The 22,500-nt window shown below is 48.7% G+C and overlaps 1 protein-coding gene across 4 annotated transcripts in view; it reads right to left on the bottom strand.

The window, feature by feature from the left end:
* LOC138197587 (CREB-regulated transcription coactivator 2) overlaps positions 1-22,500 on the bottom strand; it is a 34,169-nt gene that overhangs the window by 7,388 nt on the left and 4,281 nt on the right. For 2 of the 4 annotated variants that reach the window (XR_011178217.1, XM_069148414.1), the window contains exons 2-14: positions 22,307-22,408; positions 16,057-16,173; positions 14,278-14,339; positions 10,978-11,046; positions 9,427-9,533; positions 9,025-9,051; positions 8,792-8,871; positions 8,532-8,581; positions 7,981-8,243; positions 2,132-2,604; positions 1,405-1,935; positions 918-1,094; positions 72-143 (exon numbers count right to left, since the gene is read on the bottom strand). Coding sequence is in view for 3 of the 4 variants with exons in the window: in XM_069148414.1 (XP_069004515.1) it covers positions 72-143; positions 918-1,094; positions 1,405-1,935; positions 2,132-2,604; positions 7,981-8,243; positions 8,532-8,581; positions 8,792-8,871; positions 9,025-9,051; positions 9,427-9,533; positions 10,978-11,046; positions 14,278-14,339; positions 16,057-16,173; positions 22,307-22,408 (2,130 nt within the window). In the remaining variant the exon portion in view is untranslated. The remainder of the gene's footprint in view (positions 1-71; positions 144-917; positions 1,095-1,404; positions 1,936-2,131; positions 2,605-7,980; positions 8,244-8,531; positions 8,582-8,791; positions 8,872-9,024; positions 9,052-9,426; positions 9,534-10,977; positions 11,047-14,277; positions 14,340-16,056; positions 16,174-22,306; positions 22,409-22,500) is intronic. The other 2 variants (XM_069148415.1, XM_069148416.1) reach the window with 2 other exon arrangements.

Here is a 22,500-nt window from a genome sequence, read left to right as displayed (position 1 = left end):
CAGTATTTTGTGTGTGACATCACCTTTAGCTCCTCCCACTATTTACAGATGACATCATGTGACCTAGTTACCTGATGGCTGGTTTTCCCCGTTAGCTGCAGACTCAGGTACGGGTCATCCAGCAGAGAGCTGAACAAGGCATCCTGGGAAAAATAACAACAACAAGTCGGTCAGATGAAGTGGCTTTTATTTTGAAATGACTCCAGCTGTCCTCAGCTCAAATAGAGTCGACGTTTTCACCGACTGTACGACATCAGATCAGACGAGAGTCCAAACAGTTCATCGGGAACATAAAGACTTCAGTTTGTTATCCTCACACACACTTCACCGAGTTATTACTGGTCTGAACGTGTGACATCATCACAACAAGAAAACATCACGTCTGACTGAACACGGAGACAGACTTCCTGTAGAAAACAGGCCGAAGCTGCTCGTTAAAGTGGTGAAGTGGAGCTGCAGCATCTTCTTGATGAGAGCGAGCAGATCCTCAGTCTGACACAACTGCACATCAGAGGAACCGGTCCGTCCAATCAGCAGTCATCAACCATCCCATCAAGTTTATTTAACGACTAAAACAGCAAAATCCAGTAATCTGCCTTTCTCATTTTATTTATTTATTTTTATTAATTGTATTGTTTATTTTGGTACATAGTGTTTATTCATTTACCCATGTTGTCTTTAGCCTTTTCCTCATGTGTTTGTCATACTGTTTTGTATCTGTGCTGTTTGTGTCACTGTGTGGACTGTGCTGACAGGTCATCATTGTAAATGAGAATTGGTTCTCAATTGATTTTACCTGGTTAAATAAAGGTCATATATATATATAAAATGCCTGAACTGTGTCTGCAGCGTAGGAAATAAACCAGGACGCATTTAACCGGTTAGACACCCAAACGAGAGAAAGGGCGGAGCCTCACGTTGTAGAGGTCGGAGGTCAGGCTGGGGCTGATGTGTTGGTGCTGTTGAAGCCCGCCGGCCCGCTGCTGCTCCGCCTGATGCTCCGCCTGATGCTCCGCCTCCTGTTTGACGTGGCACAGAGAGGACGGGTCCAACACGCTCTCGTTCTTCCCCTGAGGTCCCAGAGGCCTCTGCTGCTGCAGGCAAACACACACCGGTCAACACACACACACACACACACACACACACACACACACACACACACACACACACACAGGTCAACACACACACACACACACACACACACACACACACACACACACACACACACACACACACACACCGGTCAACACACACACACACACACACACACACACACACACACACACACACACACCGGTCAACACACACACACACACACACACACACACACACACACACACACACACACACACACACACACACACACACACCGGTCAACACGTCTCCGTTCAAGCAGCGACGTACCGTTCCAAAATGCTGTTGCATGGATTGCTGCTGCTGCATGTGATGGTTGCGAAGGTTCTGCAAATGGAGCTGCTGCATGGTTTGCTGGTGCTGCTGCTGCTGCATGGACTGCTGCTGCATGGACTGCTGCTCCTGCTGCTGCATTGACTGCTGCTGCTGCATGGACTGCTGCTCCTGCTGCTGCATGGACTGCTGCTGCTGCATGGACTGTTGCTCCTGCTGCTGCATGGACTGCTGCTGCTGCATGGACTGTTGCTGCATGGACTGCTGCTGCTGCATGGACTGCTGCTGCATGGACTGCTGCTGCTGCATGGACTGCTGCTGCATGGACTGCTGCTCCTGCTGCTGCTGCTGCATGGATTGCTGCTGCTGGGCGTTGGGCCTCGGCTGCTGGAGGCGGTGCAGCTGTTGGTGGTGGTGCTGAGCCAGCGGGGGGGGCTGCTGGCCCTGCTGGTGCTGGTGCGTCTGGCTGAGCGGGTACGGAGGAAGCCGCTGGTCCAGGGGCAGCTTGCTGGTGTCCAGAGGAACGCCCTGCGGACGGAGGAGGACGTTAGCAGCACCTGACAGACTGAAAACACTTGTCTTAAATTCAAAGATACTTTCTGGAAATGAAACTAAATAATAATTTATAGATAAAACTATCCAATGTGATCAATTAAGACCTCTGAGGAAGTTTCATCGTAACCTGACACCCCGATGTCATGTGACCGCTGCCTGATTGGTTTACCTGTGTGATGGAGGACAGCGTGGGGGAGATGGTGGGGGAGAACTGCTTGGAGTGATGCCTCCTCGACTCCGCCCCCATGGGCAGGATGAGCGGCGACAGCTGGGCTCGTCTCCGCGGCGACGTGCTGAGCGATGGCTGGCCCTGCCCGCCGAGCAGCGGCGAGTAGGAGGAGGAGGAGCAGGAGCTGGACCCGCCCACCCCGCTGCTGTAGCTCGGGTTGCCGCTGGACGCCGACTGCAGGGACGAGTTGCTGAGGGACGAGTGCAGCGATTGGCTGCTGAGGGACGACTGCAGCGAGGGGGAGGAGCTGAGGGACGACTGCAGCGAGGGGTTGCTCAGCGACGAGTGCAGGGAGGCGGAGCTCAGGGAGTTGGAGAAGGAGTGGCTGCTGAGCGACGACTGGATGTTGGGGTTGCTTAGCGACGACTGCAGGGAGGGGTTACTGAGCGTGCTCTGTAGAGACGCCAGGAGTCCTGAGGAGAACATGGACACATTCTCAACATCAACAGAGAGAACAGAGACAGGAAACATCATCTCTACGGCTTTATTAACGACATGTTCAGCACTTTATAACTTCTAGAACAGGTTGATGTGTCTTTAAAAAAACATTCATCTCATTTCAAGACCGTTAAAGCTTTTATTGACTTCACAGTGATTTTTAAGGATCCTCAGACACCGTGAGAGACAAATGTGCTGTGTGGACCACATGGGGAGGACATCAACAGCAGGACGGACTGTATCACAGAATACATCAAATTCTGTGAACACTCCACCGTACCATCCCGGACTGTACACTGCTTCCCCAACAACAAGCCGTGGATCACCAGTGACCTAAAGGTGCTTCTTAATAAGAAGAAAGCAGCCTTCAGGTCTGGGGACAGGGAGAAGCTCAGGAGAGTGCAGCGCCACCTGAAGGAGAAGATGAGAGAGTGCAAGGACTCCTACAGGAGGAAGCTGGAGGCCAAACTCCAACAGAACAACGTGAGGGAGGTGTGGACCGGGATGAAGGAGATTACTGGGTTCAAGGGGAGAGAGAGACAACCAGGGGGAACCTGGAGAGGAACAACCAGGGGGAACCTGGAGAGGAACAACCAGGGGGAACCTGGAGAGGAACAATCAGGGGGAACCTGGAGAGGAACAATCAGGGGGAACCTGGAGAGGTCCAATGAGCTAAACTGTTTCTTCAACAGGTTTAGTTCACCACTCTCATCTGTCTCCTCCACACCTTACACCTCCCAAACCCCTCTGCCGCCTCCCCCTTCTGCCCCCCCTGGTGAACTGCATAGAGCCCTCAATCTCAAAGGGCTCTTCCTCCATCGACACCTTGACCCCCCCCCCCTCCACGCCCCCCTCACCCCCTTCTATGTGACAACTGGCCAGGTTAGGAGACAGCTGGAGAGACTCCACCAGCGCAAGGCTGCAGGACCTGACGGCATCAGCCCCGGGGTCCTGAAGACCTGCGCCGTCCAGCTGGCTGAGGTCCTACAACACCTCTTCAACCTGAGCCTGAAGCAGGAGGAGGTCCCGGTGCTGTGGAAGACGTCCTGTCTGGTTCCTGTCCCCAAGAAGACGACTCCATCTGGCCTCAACGACTACCGACCGGTTGCCCTCACATCTCATGTGATGAAGGTTCTGGAGAGGCTGGTCTTGGCCCACCTCAGGTCTCTGGTGAAATCTTCTCTGGACCCTCTACAATTTGCGTACCAGCCTCATGTGGGAGTGGACGACGCCATCATCTACCTGCTGCAACGAGCTCAGTCTCACCTGGATGGAACCGATGACTCTGTGAGAATCACTTTCTTTGATTTCTCCAGTGCATTCAACACCATCCAACCACTGCTGCTGAGTGAGAAGCTGCGGGTGGTGGTGGGGTGGTGGGGGTGGACACGTCCACCGTCTCCTGGATCAATGACTACCTGACAGGCAGACCACAGTTTGTCCGTCTGGGCAGTGTGCTGTCTGATACGGTGGTCAGTGGTACTGGAGCTCCTCAGGGAACTGTTCTGTCTCCTTCCTGTTCACCTTATACACAACTGACTTCCAGTACAACTCAGAGTCAAGACATCTGCAGAAGTTCTCTGATGACTCTGCAGTGGACGGTGTATAAGGGATGGACGGGAGGAGGAGTCAGTGGACGGTGTATAAGGGATGGACGGGAGGAGGAGTCAGTGGACGGCGTATAAGGGATGGACGGGAGGAGGAGTCAGTGGTCCGTGTATAAGGGATGGACGGGAGGAGGAGTCAGTGGACGGCGTATAAGGGATGGACGGGAGGAGGAGTCAGTGGACGGCGTATAAGGGATGGACGGGAGGAGGAGTCAGTGGACGGCGTATAAGGGATGGACGGGAGGAGGAGTCAGTGGACGGTGTATAAGGGATGGACGGGAGGAGGAGTCAGTGGACGGTGTATAAGGGATGGACGGGAGGAGGAGTCAGTGGTCCGTGTATAAGGGATGGACGGGAGGAGGAGTCAGTGGACGGCGTATAAGGGATGGACGGGAGGAGGAGTCAGTGGACGGTGTATAAGGGATGGACGGGAGGAGGAGTCAGTGGACGGTGTACAAGGGATGGACGGGAGGAGGAGTCAGTGGACGGTGTACAAGGGATGGACGGGAGGAGGAGTCAGTGGACGGCGTATAAGGGATGGACGGGAGGAGGAGTCAGTGGACGGTGTACAAGGGATGGACGGGAGGAGGAGTCAGTGGACGGTGTATAAGGGATGGACGGGAGGAGGAGTCAGTGGACGGCGTATAAGGGATGGACGGGAGGAGGAGTCAGTGGTCCGTGTATAAGGGATGGACGGGAGGAGGAGTCAGTGGACGGCGTATAAGGGATGGACGGGAGGAGGAGTCAGTGGACGGCGTATAAGGGATGGACGGGAGGAGGAGTCAGTGGACGGTGTACAAGGGATGGACGGGAGGAGGAGTCAGTGGACGGTGTACAAGGGATGGACGGGAGGAGGAGTCAGTGGACGGTGTATAAGGGATGGACGGGAGGAGGAGTACAGGGCAGTAGTGGAGGACTTTGTGGAGTGGGCTGGTAGAAATCACCTCCTCCTGAACGTGGCCAAGACCAGAGAGATGGTGGTTGACTTCAGGAGGAAGACAACGGCTCCACAACCGCTGAGAGTTCTGGGAGAGGAGGTGGACGTGGTGGAGGAGTACAAGTACCTGGTGTCTCCATGACAACAGACTGAACTGGAAGACCAACATCAACGCTGTCTACAAGAAGGTGATGAGTCGACTCTTTTTCTTGAGGAAACTTCGATCCTTCAATGTGTGCAGCGAGATGTTGGAGATGTTCTACCATCTGTTGTGGCCAGTGAACTGTACTTCTAGCTGTCTGCTGGGGGAGCAACATTGGAGCTGGAGACACCAACAGACTTAACAAACTGGTGAAGAAGGCCGGCTCCATCATCGGCTACAAACTGGACAGTCTGGAAAAGGAGGTGGAGAGGAGGACGCTGAACAAACTATTATCCATATTGGATAATCCTGACCACCCTCTCCACCACCTGCTGCAGGGACAGAGGAGGACGTTCTCCAAAAGACTCCTCCAGCTGCTGTCACAAGGACAGATACAGGAGATCATTCCAGATACAGGAGATCATTCCTGATACAGGAGATCATTCCAGATACAGGAGATCATTCCAGATACAGGAGATCATTCCAGATACAGGAGATCATTCCTGCCCACCGCAATAAGACTGTGCAATAACTCACCTCTGGCAAAATCCATCACAGTACAATAACACTGTTGACTGTGTTTCTTGGTTTGTTTGTATATAATATATATAGATATATAATGTACTGTATATACTGTGCATTTTATATTTATATTTTTTACTGCTATTTACTGCTATTTTATTTTATTGCTTTTCTATTATTCTATTCTATTATTTTATTCTATTATTTCTATTATTATCTTGTTGCTTCTGTATGCTGCTGTAGCGAAAAAAATTCCCTTTGGGGATTAATAAAGTAAATACCTACCTACCTACCTAAATAACAAACATGTTTCATCGCGACAAGCACAAAATAAGAAAACAAATAAAGAATGCATCAATGTGAGAGATTCATACAGCCCGAAGTTTGTGGACACCTCGTTCAGTTTCTCCACCTTCGATGTTCACTGCAGTTACTGAAAGAACTGTGAACGCACCGACACGCGACAACAAACATGTTGTTGTTGTTGTTTTGGACCTGAAACTCGTTCTCAGTCAAAGCAGCAGCTTCACCTCCAAGTGGAGCGCGTGTTCGGGGAATCGACCCCGCAGAGACAAAGCGGCCTGTTTTCACCTGAGCTGCTCCCCAGGTGATCAGAGCAGGTGAACCCCCCTCCCCCACCCACATACCCTCCACCCCCACGGTTCTTTTTATATCCACTCAGTAGGTCAGGTTCATCTACAAGCTGCAGCTCACGTTTACTTTCTGACCTGGTTCAGAATTAAAAACAGCAGCCAGACACAGGACAGAAAACTTGCGACGTGTCGAGGAGATCTGTGATCGCAGAAAACATCCCATAACTTCAGTCTCTAAACAGAAACTAGAACCAAGAAATATCAAACCAGAACCAAGAAATATCAAACCAGAACCAAGAAATATCAAATCAGAAGCAAGAAATATAAAATCAGAATCAAGAAATATCAAACCAGAACCAAGAAATATCAAACCAGAACCAAGAAATATCAAATCAGAACCAAGAAATATCAAATCAGAATCAAGAAATATCAAACCAGAACCAAGAAATATCAAATCAGAACCAAGAAATATCAAATCAGAATCAAGAAATATCAAACCAGAACCAAGAAATATCAAATCAGAACCAAGAAATATAAAATCAGAACCAAGAAATATAAAATCAGAATCAAGAAATATCAAACCAGAACCAAGAAATATCAAACCAGAACCAAGAAATACCAAATCAGAACCAAGAAATATCAAACCAGAACCAAGAAATATCAAACCAGAACCAAGAAATATAGGTCACTTCGAACTTTGAAGTTGTTATCAGGTCATCTTTGAACCAACTTTGAAGACAAATTCCCTCGAGGCGTTCTTGAGATGTCGCAACCACAAGCCCCCTCCCTCCGCTCTGCTTCTACCAATCAGCTTGTTGCTCCTCACTGAGTTAAACACTCTACAAAAATCACAACTGTTTTCTGTCCTGGCTCCTAAATGGTAGAATGAGCTCCCCAACGACATCAGGACAGCAGAAACTCTGAACATCTTCCACCACAAACTAAAAACACACCTCTTCAGACTTTACCTTGAACAGTAGAACTTTAGTATCTTAAAATGGAACTTACTGATAGAACTTTGTAGTTTGGCTTTCTGGAAGAAATTGTATTTACTTGATTCTTGTTGTTCTGGTTTTGTACCCTCATGGTTGAAATTAACTTATTGTAAGTAGCTTTGGATAAAAGAGTCAGATAAATGAAATGTAATGTAATAATGTAAAAGAGTAGGACTGACGGCTGGGACGGATGTGAGGTTGCAGACCGTGACCTCTGACCTTTGGCTACCAAAAGTCTAATCTCTTCATCAGTCGATCTGAAAACGTAATTCCTCTGGCTATATAACGGCTGAAAGTCTTTCAAAATAAAAGCTGAAGGTTCCAGCTCGGCCTCGTAGAGGGGCGGAGCCTCCGGAGGTTGAGCTGACAGCCTCTTCCTGCCTGCGGTTGGTTCGTTCACCTCACAGATGATAAAACACTGCTGCATTATTTTCCGTCTGCACTTCCTCCCTCCTTCTCTGAGGTTAAATTTAGAGAGCCGTACATCCCCCATGTTTCATCTCACCCACAGACTTCCTTTGATAACCTTCAGTTTTAATCAGTGAACTATGGTACCTGGCGTCGGGTGGTGGAAGCTGCCGTTGCCTCCGCCGGCGGTGTTGATGCCCAGCTGCGTGAGGGTGGAGGCCAGGTTCCCCGTGCTGCTGCCTCCGCTCAGAGAGGAGGATCCTGGGTAGCCGGGCTCGTCCTGGTCCAGCGGCGTGGGCAGCGGTGAGGGGAAGTGGAGGCTGGAGAGGTCGGGCAGCGAGCCGCCGGTGTTGAGGGCAGAGGGGACGCCGTGGGCCGGCACTGACGGCTGCTCCGGGGACGTGAAGATGCTGAAAAGGGGCGGGGTTAGAGGTGACATCATTCAGAGCCTGATTCCACTTCCATGTCATTAAACATCAGTCTTCATCATTTCAAAGCTGTAACTCCCCTCAGGACAAACATTTGATTTAGATTTTCCAGTTAAACAGAAGCATCAGGAGGAGCGGAGGGCCGGATCACTGCCTGAAGGACCCCGTCTGAATCTACGCTTCATCCCATTTAAGGCCACACCAAACGAACAAGGAGGAAGTGGTTGCGACATGTCAATGTGTGTGTTCAGAGGTGTAACTGAGACTCACTTGATGCCGGGGACTTCACACGACTTCGGTCGGGACGACAACAAGGGCAGCTGCAAACAGAAATATACAATTTGACCTGATTAACTTGTTGGAGCACATTAAATCTCTCCACACTCAATGTTCTTTAAATTCAAGATGAAATCATGCGTTTCAGGTTTTTTCCAACGTATTTACACAATTCTGCTGTTGAACTGAAACTTTACAGCAGTCGATAAAAAAAGATAAAAAATAGGAGAATGAAACAGGAATAAATAGCGTGCCTTCTTGGTGTCCCACGGTTTCAGCAGCTTCCCTTCATCCAGCACATTCTCCTCGATGGGAGGAACCGGGTACGGAAACACTGAGGGACAGAACAACAAACAACAAATTCTGATCAGTGCTTTATTGAGTACAATTGAACATTTGTGCCAAATTTGAAGAAATTCTCTGAAGGTGTCACTGAGATAATGAGCTCATGAGAACTGGACAGATTGTTTGAAAATGTTGAACTCACTTCTTCTTCCTTCTCCGTCGCTCTGACCTGCAGACAGACAGATGGACAGACAGACAGAATTTTTTACTTGCATGTTTTTTCCAGGGTTCATTCCTGTAGAGCTTTTCCCTCCCTGGATGTAAGAAGTGAGATTATAGAACGACTCTCTGGATGTGTTTGGCGACCAGAAGGAGCTGCAGCTGATTTTAAATTCGTCCTCGTGACGTAGACATCTCTGGTCAGACCACATCTCCAGTCTGAGAGCATGACATCCTCGTATCTAACCGCTGCTGCTGCTACCTTCAGGCTCTCACACCGAACTGAAGCCGCAAGATTCTTTTCTACCTGAAGTCTGATTGTTTCTCTGGATGTGAACATGACTGTGGTTGTGTCAGTGTGTTTTTGTTTTGTGAGCAGCCTCACCGGAGCGCCTGGAGCTCTGGGGGGTGAGGGTGAGACCCCCTGTGGTGAAGGGGTCTCCTGTGGGAGGGTTCATCACGCTGGTGTGGAGGGCTGAGTCGGAGTTGGTCCTGAGAGAGGAGGGGAAGGGGGGGGGGGAGACACACTCAGTGTTACAAAGATGAAGAGGGGGGGAGCGGGGGGATGAAGGTCAGCTGAGTCTTCACTCTGTAACACAGAGATTTATCAAGAAAAACACAGCAGAACAACTGAAACACCAACTAAAACTGTTCCTCTTCCTCCAGGTTAAAGAGGAGAGGGACCATCCAGCTTGTTATCAGCTCAGTTCTAAAGCCAGCATCTGTGATGGTACAGGATGCATTAGTGCACATGGCATGGGTAGCTTGAACATCTGGAAGGAAGCATTAATGCTGAATGATATATTCAGGTTTTGGAGCAACATATGCTGCCATCCAGACAACATCTCTTTCAGGGAAGGTCTTGTTTATTTCAGCAGAACAACGTCCAACCACATTCTGCACGTATTCCAACAGCATGGTTCTCTAGTAGAAGAGTCCGCTGATAAACTGGCCTCCTGCAGTCCAGACCTGTCAATCATTGAAAACATCTGGAGCATCAGGACATGAACAATACAACAAAGGAGACCCTGAACTGTTGAGCAGCTGAAATCCTCTATCAGGCAAGAATGGGACCACATTTCACTTTCAAAACTCCAGAAACTGGTCTCCTCAGTTCCCAAAGGTTTCCAGAGTGTTGTTAAAAGAAGAGTTGATGCAGCTCAGTGGTGAACATGATCCTGGTTGGTCATTATGCCCTCAGGCAGCACTGCATCAAAACAGACACAATTCTGGAGTGGAAATCACTGTATGGGCTCAGGAACACTTCTGAAAAACATCGTCTGTGAACACAGTCCCCAACTTTTTTGAGAAGTGTTGCTGCCATCAAATTCAAAATGAGTTTATATTTTTGATAAAACAAAACAAATTATTCAGTTCCAACCTCTGATATGTTGTCTTCGGTCTTCTTTCAATTAAATACGAGTTTATGTGATTTGAAAATCATTGTATTCTGTTTTTATTTACATTTTACACAGCGTCCCAACTTTTTTGGAAACAGGATTTTATATCTGTTTTTTATGATGTTTCAGTCCAGATAAAGTTTTGAATTTCACCATACTGTACGAATCCTCTGAGATATACAACCACTCCACATATATCCAAACTCTGCAGCATCAACAGAACAGCTGCTTCTGGTTGGATTCAGCAGCAGAGAGCCAAGAAGTGACGACCTGAAGTGACTTTCAGAGAGGAAATAAATAGAAGCTAAATAACACAGAACAACGTAAGAAAGGCGGATCGAGTGGGAGATGAAGGATGGAAGTGAAAATGAGAGACGAGGAAGGATATAACAAACGAAACAGACAACAGGAAGGAAGCCATGTTCGAAAGTCATTTCCAACCACACACTCTTGTTCTGTCCAAGACTTCCACGGTCAGGGTGGGAGCTGGAGGAAGTAAAGGGAGGAAGAGGAGGGAGAGGAAGAGGAGGATTCACCTGTTGAGTGCAGTGGTGGGGAGACGAAACAACTGGCTTTTATCCCCGGGGAAGTTTCCAGACCAATTCCTTTTTGTGATCGACAAGAACAACAATGTTATTTTTCCTCCAAGGAGCAATCGAAAGGGAAAAAAACAAAAACGGGGGAAACGAAGAAGAAGAAGAAGAAGAAGAGCGCTGGCTCGGAAAGCAAATGCAAGCCGAGGAAGGAGGAAGATGGGGGAAGCGAGCGGAGGACAGAGGGAGGCTGGCAGTCAGCTGACGCCAGGCTGGAATCCAGGAAGATCAATATCTGCTGATCGGATACTTCTGATACAACGACATCAAAAAGAAACCCCGGAAACTTTATTTAACAAGGAAAACTAGCGATTCATCTGTCAGATACGTTTTTATTGGTCTATAAAAATTTCAGTTTGACCCACAAAACCCAGTTTGTTCTCTTTTTTATTTTAATCAAATAACAAAAGTTTCAGTGTGTTGAACTCAACTGGAACTAACTATTCTTCTTTTAACTTTTTAATAAATAGCAAGTTATTCCAACATTAAAATATTTTTTCTCCAAACAGCTGGATTTGGTATTTGTTAATACTCATTTTAAAAATGCAATATATCCAGATGTTTAACCTGCAGTTGGAACAAACACAGCAGAAGAGAACTGACTGACAGTCTTAAAACCAGTCTAAAACCACTTAAAACAGTCTAAAACCATTCTAAAACAGTCCAAAACCAGTCTAAAATCACTTAAAACCAGTCTAAAACCACTTAAAACAGCCTAAAACCATTCTAAAACCACTTAAACCACTCTAAAACTAGTCTAAAACCACTTAAAACCAGTCTAAAACCACTTAAAGCAGTCTAAAAACCATTCTAAAACCACTTAAAACCAGTCTAAAAACCATTCTAAAACCACTTAAAACCAGTCTAAAATAACTTAAAACCAGTCTAAAACCACTTAAAAGTCTAAATCATTCTAAAACCACTTAAAAGTCTAAAACCATTCTAAAACCACTTAAAACCAGTCTAAAATCACTTAAAACCAGTCTAAAACCACTCTGAAACTATTCTAAAACCACTTAAAACTAGTCTAAAACCACTTAAAACCAGGCTTAAGGTAGAGGTATTTCCTGCAGACTGACCTGGTGTCTATAAATCAGCTGTTTCCTGGATAAAAACTGTTTCCTACATATCAGACCCACAGCTGTGGAAGAGGTCCCGCCCCCTCGCACAGTTCACTGATACACTGCTGCGCAGAGCCCAACCCTCTCAGACCCGCTGGAATAATTCAAGAATCTGAACTGACGTGATCGGGTCTGACGGTTCAGGTTGGGAATTACAGACAAACTCCAAACGCACCCCAGAAGAATTGATCGCCACCTATCCTAACGGAGGACATGGCATTCATTAACTCGTCTTTACACAGTGCCCTCTTGTGGACATGTTTTTCTGAGTTTGCCAGCCGGAAGCGTCGAACCTGAGCAGCGTGTACGTGTCCGACTTTAGGAAAGCCGGTGTTTGTTGTGCAGTTGATCTGCGGTGGCGGTGGACCGAGGCCAGTCTCTCTCTGAAGGTTTCTTTGTTGTCTTGTTAGAAGGAAACCAAAGAAAACGCAGGCAAAATGAAAAAAACAACGGGAGCGTCGCAGAAAGCAGAAGAAGAAGAAGAAGAAGAAGAAAGCCGTAAAGAAAGGAAACGAGGCGGATTCCCAGAAGAAGAGGGGCAGCAGAGTTCAGCTTCCTGTTAGTCGACTGGAATTAGTGCAACAGCAGGTCCATAAAAACCTCTGTGACGCCTCAGTGGCAGCTTGTGATGAGGATCGGGGGGGCGCCCTGAGGCTGCAGGGGACTCAATCACTTATTATTAGGAGGCTATCCTGGAGGACAAAACGAGACTCTGAACACCTGCTTTAATGTTTCTATACAGACACATTTCAAAGCTTCTGTATGTAAACTTTATGAAAATTATACTTAAAATCACTTTTTAATGACAAATGTGTGAAAATATTGTAACGCAACTTAAAGAACGATCTTTTAGGCTCCACTACAGCGACAGTGTGCCAACGTTAGCTCGGAAAACAAACCAGAGGGCACGAAAAACACATTTCTTTGGACCGTGATGCATTCAAATGTTTACGGTAGATTTAGAGACAAAAACGACCTCGTGGACGTCTGCAGGAACACGGGGGGAGTTCGCTAACGGAGGACATGGCATTCATTAACTCGTCTTTACACAGTGCCCTCTTGTGGACGGACAGGTGTATTACACGCATGAAATCAGGTTTGTGTCCAGACAGCCGAAATTTTAAAGCAACATTTTCCCAAATACTATCCTGGCTCCGCCCATATGGAGGTCAATGCTGATTGGTTAAAGGCTCCTCCAATAGATTAAACTGAGGTCTACGTCCAACAGGATGCTAGAAACGATTCCCTGCAGGTCGTAGACAGACTTGTACACCGAAATACTGTTTAGAAAAACAAAGTCAATATGTAAAGTCACATCCATTACACAGAGACGATAATTAAACCAGGTGGCGCCATAACACCTCTTCTGAACCGTCACCTTTCCTCCTAATAAGTTGTAAATAAAGGTCTGAGTCGTTGACATTAGCCCCGCCCACAGGAAGCATCGAGTACGACGAATCTGTCCATCAAAAAAAAAAAAAAGCTACAGCATCTTTGATGTTTTACTTCGTGCAATAATCACCAGTGGCACTTTTTATTTCAATTAATCTATTTATTTATTGATCGATTTATCTTGTTTTTTGTCTTTTACTTTTTTATTTTATTTTTCTGTCATTTGGATCCAGATTTTTTTCATGTGAGCTGCCGGACGTGTGAATTTCCCTGTTTGGATGAAGAAAGTATCAAACTGTCAATCTGTCTGTTTTTATTTTAGTATTTTTGGGACTTGCTGAGACCACGAAGAAATGATTCATTCTTTTTTTAAAGTTGATGTTTTTTGTCTCATTTCTGTCTCCGACTCGTTGTTTTCAGCTCCTGAAGCTGTGATGTTCAGCGGCTCTCCGAGGTCTCTGAGACGAGGCTCTGAGGCAGTCGTGTGCTGCACGGACTGAAAACAAAGAAAAATAAAACCCTGGAGGGGATTTTTCTGTGATATTTCTGAGATATCGATCCGTATGAATAAGATCCATCTGCGGTGGTTTCAGAGGCTTCAGAGAGGCTTCAGAGGGAGCAGGAGGACACTCAGACAAGATGCTGTGGAAATGAACAAACAGGGAGACTGGTCTCCATGGAGACAGACAGACAGGTGAGGGGGCGGGGGGAGGGGGTTAACAGACAGCACCTTCTCCAGCTGGGGTCGGGCGGCGGGGACAGGTAGGCGGAGTTATACAGGGAGCTGTCCACCTGAGGAGACGACCGGTTAAAGAAACACAAACTTCTGCTTTCAGTTTCATTCACACTTCTGGTTTTTCACTCTTTTCTCTCTGAAATATAAAACAAACACATTCGGGGTTTCCCAAAACTTTAGTTTCCTGAGAGCCGTTGGTGAGAAGTTTTGCATTTCCTGCTTATTTAGATTTGAGCATTTAAGATCTTTAAAACTCGACAGCTCGACGGATCCCTTCTTGTCTGTTCGGTTAGGACGAGGTACGATCAATAAGAGTGTTGTGTTCAGGAACACTGTAAAACTGACTCTGTAAAACTGACTTTGAAAACATCTTTGACAGATAAATAACTTTTACTGCCGTCTTCGGGGCGTAATAATTCTTCATCATCGACTCACTAGAGGAAGAGAGTTGAGTCCCGACGGACGTCGAGCCTGCGGAGGAACAAAAGCACGCCGTGTTCGGACGCCGTGACTCCGACACGGATGTTAATGGCCTCGCTGACATGAAGCAAACTCCAGGAGATAAAAGAATCTGCCTGTGAGGTCTCACAGCAGATCACTGTTCTGTGATTTAGACGCAGCTGACAGGAAAACACACGGAGCTGCTGAGCCGTCGTCGGAGGCAAAAACTGGGTGGACTTCCTATTAACACTCATCAGAGTCACACGGCTGCTTCTTTCTAATGCACTTCATTTTATTAATATTTGTAACTTTAAAAAATGTATCATCAAATATTTTTCTGTATTTTATCATATCAACAAGAATGTCGTTACCGTCATGTTACGATCGCAATAATTAACGCAAATTCACGCAATTCTACCATTAAAAACATCGTGAACAAGAACCTTTGCTGAAAGTATTACGACATAAAGTCTCCTTTCAAAATACAACTAACTTTATCACCAAAAATCATTAGGCTCCGCCCCCTCTCCTTCACCATCAAAACAAACTGCTGCTAGCTCACCAGCAGCAACAGGAGGTGACGGGGTTTGTGGGTAATGTAGTCTTATGATGAATGAGAAACATGTTCAATGAGTTTTCTCCACTTCCAGCTGGAAGAGACTGAACTTAGTTTTATTGTTGAATGAATGTGATTTAAAAAGCATGTAAAGCTCTTATTTTGAAGGCAGATGTGTTCTTAGTTTCTGTATCAGTCACAGACGGTCTGTTCGGGAAAGATTCGTCACTTTAGACTCTTTTTATCACTTTGAGTTCAACACAGGAAGAAAAACACATGACGGGTGAGATATTTCTGTGATGTGCAGCAGGATTATTATCACAGGAAGTCAGCACATGTTACTCTTTATCAGGGAGTTGTTGAAAAAAAGAAAAGATTTTTGATAATTTCCTCCTTCCTTAAAATTACATCAACAATTTTGAAGAAAATTTGCAACAATTACAAAAAACCCTCCTGGAGGAACTAAATAAAATACTCAGACAAGTTGTGATATTATTTTAGGACCATATCGGGTGATCAGTTTCGGCCTGTTAAAGTCGTTGAACTTTTTTAACGCACCGCTTTGTCACTAAAGTATCAAACCAGGATTCATCCGCAGCTGAAAATAGTCCCTTAAAAAGCCCTCATCTCCTCCTGTTTGTGTACTTATGAACTTACAGAGCCTTTGAAATATGAAACTTTATACTTATGAGTTTTGTTTTTAAAGCTAAAGAGACGGACGGACACGTGGACGCGACACCAGCAGACTTTAGATGTGTCAGATAGCTGAAGGATACTTGGCGGTTGCGGTACGGTCGGACCGGCGAGATGAAGCGGCGGTCCCGCTGCACGCGCTCCACCAGGCCGTGGTGCCGAGTGGACCGGTTGGACTCCAGAGAGGACGGGAAGGAGCCCTGCAGAGGACGCAGACATCGGTACGATAATCATGGAGACGACAGGAAACAAAGACACACAGGATTACCTCATCTTCTCCTACTCTGAAGGGAGAAAAAGTTTGTCAGCTGGATATCGTAAAAGTGTCGCCGTGACGATGAAAGTCTGTGATTAACTTCCTGTTCTCAGCATCTCTCCGCCGGCTCTCCACCTCTGAAGGCAGACGAGGAAGAGGAGCACGGTTCAGACAGATGAAGGCCGAGAGGACGGAGAGGCAGCGGTGTTGATGAAGAGCTTCCATTAGAGAATGACTCAGAGGTGAGGAGCTGAGTCAGCACAAAGTCTGACCTGGAAACACCACCAGTTCAAACTCACAACTTGCAGCGCATTTACAGCTGCTTTTACAGCTGCGCGTTGACAGCTGCGCGTTTACAGCTGCGCGTTGACAGCAGCGCGTTTACAGCTGCGCGTTTACAGCTGCGTCTACAGCTGCGTTTACAGCTGCGCGTTGACAGCTGCGCATTTACAGCTGCGCATTTACAGCTGCGCGTTTACAGCTGCGCGTTTACAGCAGCGCGTTTACAGCTGCGCGTTTACAGCTGCACGTTTACAGCTGCACGTTTACAGCTGCGTTTACAGCTGCATTTACAGCTGCGCGTTGACAGATGCGTTTACAGCTGCGCGTTTACAGCTGCGTTTACAGTTGCGCGTTGACAGCAGCGCGTTAACAGCTGCGTTTACAGCTGCGCGTTGACAGCTGCTCGTTTACAGCTGCGTTGACAGCTGCTCGTTTACAGCTGCGTTTACAGTTGCGCGTTGACAGCAGCGCGTTAACAGCTGCGTTTACAGCTGCGCGTTGACAGCTGCTCGTTTACAGCTGCGTTTACAGCTGCGCGTTGACAGCAGCGCGTTTACAGCTGCTCGTTTACAGCTGCGTTTACAGCTGCGCGTTGACAGCAGCGCGTTTACAGCTGCTCGTTTACAGCTGCGTTTACAGTTGCGCGTTGACAGCTGCTCGTTTACAGCTGCGTTTACAGCTGCGCGTTTACAGCTGCGCGTTGACAGCTGCGTTTACAGCTGTGTTTACAGTTGCGCGTTGACAGCAGCGCGTTGACAGCTGCTTTTACAGCTGCGCGTTTACAGCAGCGCGTTTACAGCTGCGCGTTTACAGCTGCACGTTTACAGCTGCGTTTACAGCTGCATTTACAGCTGCTTTTACAGCTGCGCGTTGACAGATGCGTTTACAGCTGCGCGTTTACAGCTGCGTTTACAGCTGCGCGTTTACAGCAGCGCGTCTACAGCTGCATTTACAGCTGCGCGTTTACAGCTGCATTTACAGCTGCGCGTTTACAGCTGCGCGTTTACAGCTGCATTTACAGCTGCGCGTTTACAGCTGAGCGTTTACAGCTGCTCGTTTACAGCTGCGTTTACAGCTGCTTGTTTACAGCTGCGTTTACAGTTGCGCGTTGACAGCAGCGCGTTTACAGCTGCGCGTTGACAGCTGCTCGTTGACAGCTGCGTTTACAGTTGCGCGTTGACAGCAGCGCGTTTACAGCAGCGCGTTTACAGCTGCGCGTTTACAGCTGCACGTTTACAGCTGCACGTTTACAGCTGCGTTTACAGCTGCATTTACAGCTGCGCGTTGACAGATGCGTTTACAGCTGCGCGTTTACAGCTGCGTTTACAGTTGCGCGTTGACAGCAGCGCGTTAACAGCTGCGTTTACAGCTGCGCGTTGACAGCTGCTCGTTTACAGCTGCGTTGACAGCTGCTCGTTTACAGCTGCGTTTACAGCTGCGCATTGACAGCAGCGCGTTTACAGCTGCTCGTTTACAGCTGCGTTTACAGTTGCGCGTTGACAGCAGCGCGTTAACAGCTGCGTTTACAGCTGCGCGTTGACAGCTGCTCGTTTACAGCTGCGTTGACAGCTGCTCGTTTACAGCTGCGTTTACAGTTGCGCGTTGACAGCAGCGCGTTAACAGCTGCGTTTACAGCTGCGCGTTGACAGCTGCTCGTTTACAGCTGCGTTTACAGCTGCGCGTTGACAGCAGCGCGTTTACAGCTGCTCGTTTACAGCTGCGTTTACAGCTGCGCGTTGACAGCAGCGCGTTTACAGCTGCTCGTTTACAGCTGCGTTTACAGTTGCGCGTTGACAGCTGCTCGTTTACAGCTGCGTTTACAGCTGCGTTTACAGCTGCGCGTTTACAGCTGCGCGTTGACAGCTGCGTTTACAGCTGTGTTTACAGTTGCGCGTTGACAGCAGCGCGTTGACAGCTGCTTTTACAGCTGCGCGTTTACAGCAGCGCGTTTACAGCTGCGCGTTTACAGCTGCACGTTTACAGCTGCGTTTACAGCTGCATTTACAGCTGCTTTTACAGCTGCGCGTTGACAGCAGCGCGTTAACAGCTGCGTTTACAGCTGCGCGTTGACAGCTGCTCGTTTACAGCTGCGTTGACAGCTGCTCGTTTACAGCTGCGTTTACAGCTGCGCATTGACAGCAGCGCGTTTACAGCTGCTCGTTTACAGCTGCGTTTACAGTTGCGCGTTGACAGCAGCGCGTTAACAGCTGCGTTTACAGCTGCGCGTTGACAGCTGCTCGTTTACAGCTGCGTTTACAGTTGCGCGTTGACAGCAGCGCGTTAACAGCTGCGTTTACAGCTGCGCGTTGACAGCTGCTCGTTTACAGCTGCGTTTACAGCTGCGCGTTGACAGCAGCGCGTTTACAGCTGCTCGTTAACAGCTGCGTTTACAGCTGCGCGTTGACAGCTGCTCGTTTACAGCTGCGTTGACAGCTGCTCGTTTACAGCTGCGTTTACAGCTGCGCATTGACAGCAGCGCGTTTACAGCTGCTCGTTTACAGCTGCGTTTACAGTTGCGCGTTGACAGCAGCGCGTTAACAGCTGCGTTTACAGCTGCGCGTTGACAGCTGCTCGTTTACAGCTGCGTTGACAGCTGCTCGTTTACAGCTGCGTTTACAGCTGCGCATTGACAGCAGCGCGTTTACAGCTGCTCGTTTACAGCTGCGTTTACAGTTGCGCGTTGACAGCAGCGCGTTAACAGCTGCGTTTACAGCTGCGCGTTGACAGCTGCTCGTTTACAGCTGCGTTGACAGCTGCTCGTTTACAGCTGCGTTTACAGTTGCGCGTTGACAGCAGCGCGTTAACAGCTGCGTTTACAGCTGCGCGTTGACAGCTGCTCGTTTACAGCTGCGTTTACAGCTGCGCGTTGACAGCAGCGCGTTTACAGCTGCTCGTTTACAGCTGCGTTTACAGCTGCGCGTTGACAGCAGCGCGTTTACAGCTGCTCGTTTACAGCTGCGTTTACAGTTGCGCGTTGACAGCTGCTCGTTTACAGCTGCGTTTACAGCTGCGCGTTTACAGCTGCGCGTTGACAGCTGCGTTTACAGCTGTGTTTACAGTTGCGCGTTGACAGCAGCGCGTTGACAGCTGCTTTTACAGCTGCGCGTTTACAGCAGCGCGTTTACAGCTGCGCGTTTACAGCTGCACGTTTACAGCTGCGTTTACAGCTGCATTTACAGCTGCTTTTACAGCTGCGCGTTGACAGCAGCGCGTTAACAGCTGCGTTTACAGCTGCGCGTTGACAGCTGCTCGTTTACAGCTGCGTTGACAGCTGCTCGTTTACAGCTGCGTTTACAGCTGCGCATTGACAGCAGCGCGTTTACAGCTGCTCGTTTACAGCTGCGTTTACAGTTGCGCGTTGACAGCAGCGCGTTAACAGCTGCGTTTACAGCTGCGCGTTGACAGCTGCTCGTTTACAGCTGCGTTTACAGTTGCGCGTTGACAGCAGCGCGTTAACAGCTGCGTTTACAGCTGCGCGTTGACAGCTGCTCGTTTACAGCTGCGTTTACAGCTGCGCGTTGACAGCAGCGCGTTTACAGCTGCTCGTTAACAGCTGCGTTTACAGCTGCGCGTTGACAGCTGCTCGTTTACAGCTGCGTTGACAGCTGCTCGTTTACAGCTGCGTTTACAGCTGCGCATTGACAGCAGCGCGTTTACAGCTGCTCGTTTACAGCTGCGTTTACAGTTGCGCGTTGACAGCAGCGCGTTAACAGCTGCGTTTACAGCTGCGCGTTGACAGCTGCTCGTTTACAGCTGCGTTGACAGCTGCTCGTTTACAGCTGCGTTTACAGTTGCGCGTTGACAGCAGCGCGTTAACAGCTGCGTTTACAGCTGCGCGTTGACAGCTGCTCGTTTACAGCTGCGTTTACAGCTGTGCGTTGACAGCAGCGCGTTTACAGCTGCTCGTTTACAGCTGCGTTTACAGCTGCGCGTTGACAGCAGCGCGTTTACAGCTGCTCGTTTACAGCTGCGTTTACAGTTGCGCGTTGACAGCTGCTCGTTTACAGCTGCGTTTACAGCTGCGTTGACAGCTGCTCGTTTACAGCTGCGTTTACAGTTGCGCGTTGACAGCAGCGCGTTAACAGCTGCGTTTACAGCTGCGCGTTGACAGCTGCTCGTTTACAGCTGCGTTTACAGCTGCGCGTTGACAGCAGCGCGTTTACAGCTGCTCGTTTACAGCTGCGTTTACAGCTGCGCGTTGACAGCTGCTCGTTTACAGCTGCGTTTACAGTTGCGCGTTGACAGCTGCTCGTTTACAGCTGCGTTTACAGCTGCGCGTTTACAGCAGCGCGTTGACAGCTGCGTTTACAGCTGCGTTTACAGTTGCGCGTTGACAGCAGCGCGTTGACAGCTGCTTTTACAGTTGCGCGTTGACAGCAGCACGTTTACAGCTGCGTTTACAGTTGCGCGTTGACAGCAGCGCATTTACAGCTGCGTTTACAGCTGCGCGTTGACAGCTGCGTTTACAGTTGCGCGTTGACAGCTGCTCGTTTACAGCTGCGTTTACAGTTGCGCGTTGACAGCAGCGCGTTAACAGCTGCGTTTACAGCTGCGCGTTGACAGCTGCTCGTTTACAGCTGCGTTTACAGCTGCTCGTTTACAGCTGCGTTGACAGCTGCTCGTTTACAGCTGCGTTTACAGCTGCGCGTTGACAGCAGCGCGTTTACAGCTGCTCGTTTACAGCTGCGTTTACAGTTGCGCGTTGACAGCTGCTCGTTTACAGCTGCGTTTACAGCTGCGCGTTGACAGCAGCGCGTTTACAGCTGCTCGTTTACAGCTGCGTTTACAGTTGCGCGTTGACAGCTGCTCGTTTACAGCTGCGTTTACAGCTGCGCGTTGACAGCTGCTCGTTTACAGCTGCGTTGACAGCTGCTCGTTTACAGCTGCGTTTACAGCTGCGTTCACAGCTGCGCGTTGACAGCAGCGCGTTTACAGCTGCTCGTTTACAGCTGCGTTTACAGCTGCGCGTTGACAGCAGCGCGTTTACAGCTGCTCGTTTACAGCTGCGTTTACAGTTGCGCGTTGACAGCTGCTCGTTTACAGCTGCGTTTACAGCTGCGTTGACAGCTGCTCGTTTACAGCTGCGTTGACAGCTGCGCGTTGACAGCAGCGCGTTGACAGCTGCGTTTACAGCTGCGTTGACAGCTGCTCGTTTACAGCTGCGTTTACAGCTGCGCGTTGACAGCTGCGTTTACAGCTGCGTTGACAGCTGCTCGTTTACAGCTGCGTTTACAGCTGCGCGTTGACAGCAGCGCGTTGACAGCTGCGTTTACAGCTGCGTTGACAGCTGCTCGTTTACAGCTGCTCGTTTACAGCTGCGTTTACAGTTGCGCGTTGACAGCTGCTCGTTTACAGCTGCGTTTACAGCTGCGCGTTTACAGCAGCGCGTTGACAGCTGCGTTTACAGCTGCGTTTACAGTTGCGCGTTTACAGCTGCGTTTACAGTTGCGCGTTGACAGCTGCTCGTTTACAGCTGCGTTTACAGTTGCGCGTTGACAGCTGCTCGTTTACAGCTGCGTTTACAGTTGCGCGTTGACAGCAGCGCGTTAACAGCTGCGTTTACAGCTGCGCGTTGACAGCTGCTCGTTTACAGCTGCGTTGACAGCTGCTCGTTTACAGCTGCGTTTACAGCTGCGCGTTGACAGCAGCGCGTTTACAGCTGCATTTACAGTTGCGCGTTGACAGCAGGAACAGAAACCAAAACCAAAACTAAAACTAAAGAACTTAAGTGACAAATAACTGCCAGTCAAACAGGAAATGACATCAGAGGCGAGAGCGCGGTTGTTATCACTCACCTGGAAGTCCTGCGGGTTCCTGCCGATCTGGTTGACGTTGGGTAGCGAGCCTCCGTAGTACGGACCCTGACTCCGGGCCAGGCGGAGCTTCTGGGCCTGCAGCTGCCGGGACACATTAAACAAACATCAAACATCAATCAATCAATCAATTAGTTCTTTACCGACATCAATCATATCAGGACTCAGTGGAAGGT

This window comes from Embiotoca jacksoni, unplaced genomic scaffold (genome assembly GCF_022577435.1).
Source record: "Embiotoca jacksoni isolate LCO1_2020_lvr unplaced genomic scaffold, fEmbJac1.0.p SCAF_141, whole genome shotgun sequence".
Classification (NCBI taxonomy): domain Eukaryota; kingdom Metazoa; phylum Chordata; class Actinopteri; family Embiotocidae; genus Embiotoca; species Embiotoca jacksoni.
This window is presented reverse-complemented; position numbering and strand designations above follow the sequence as displayed.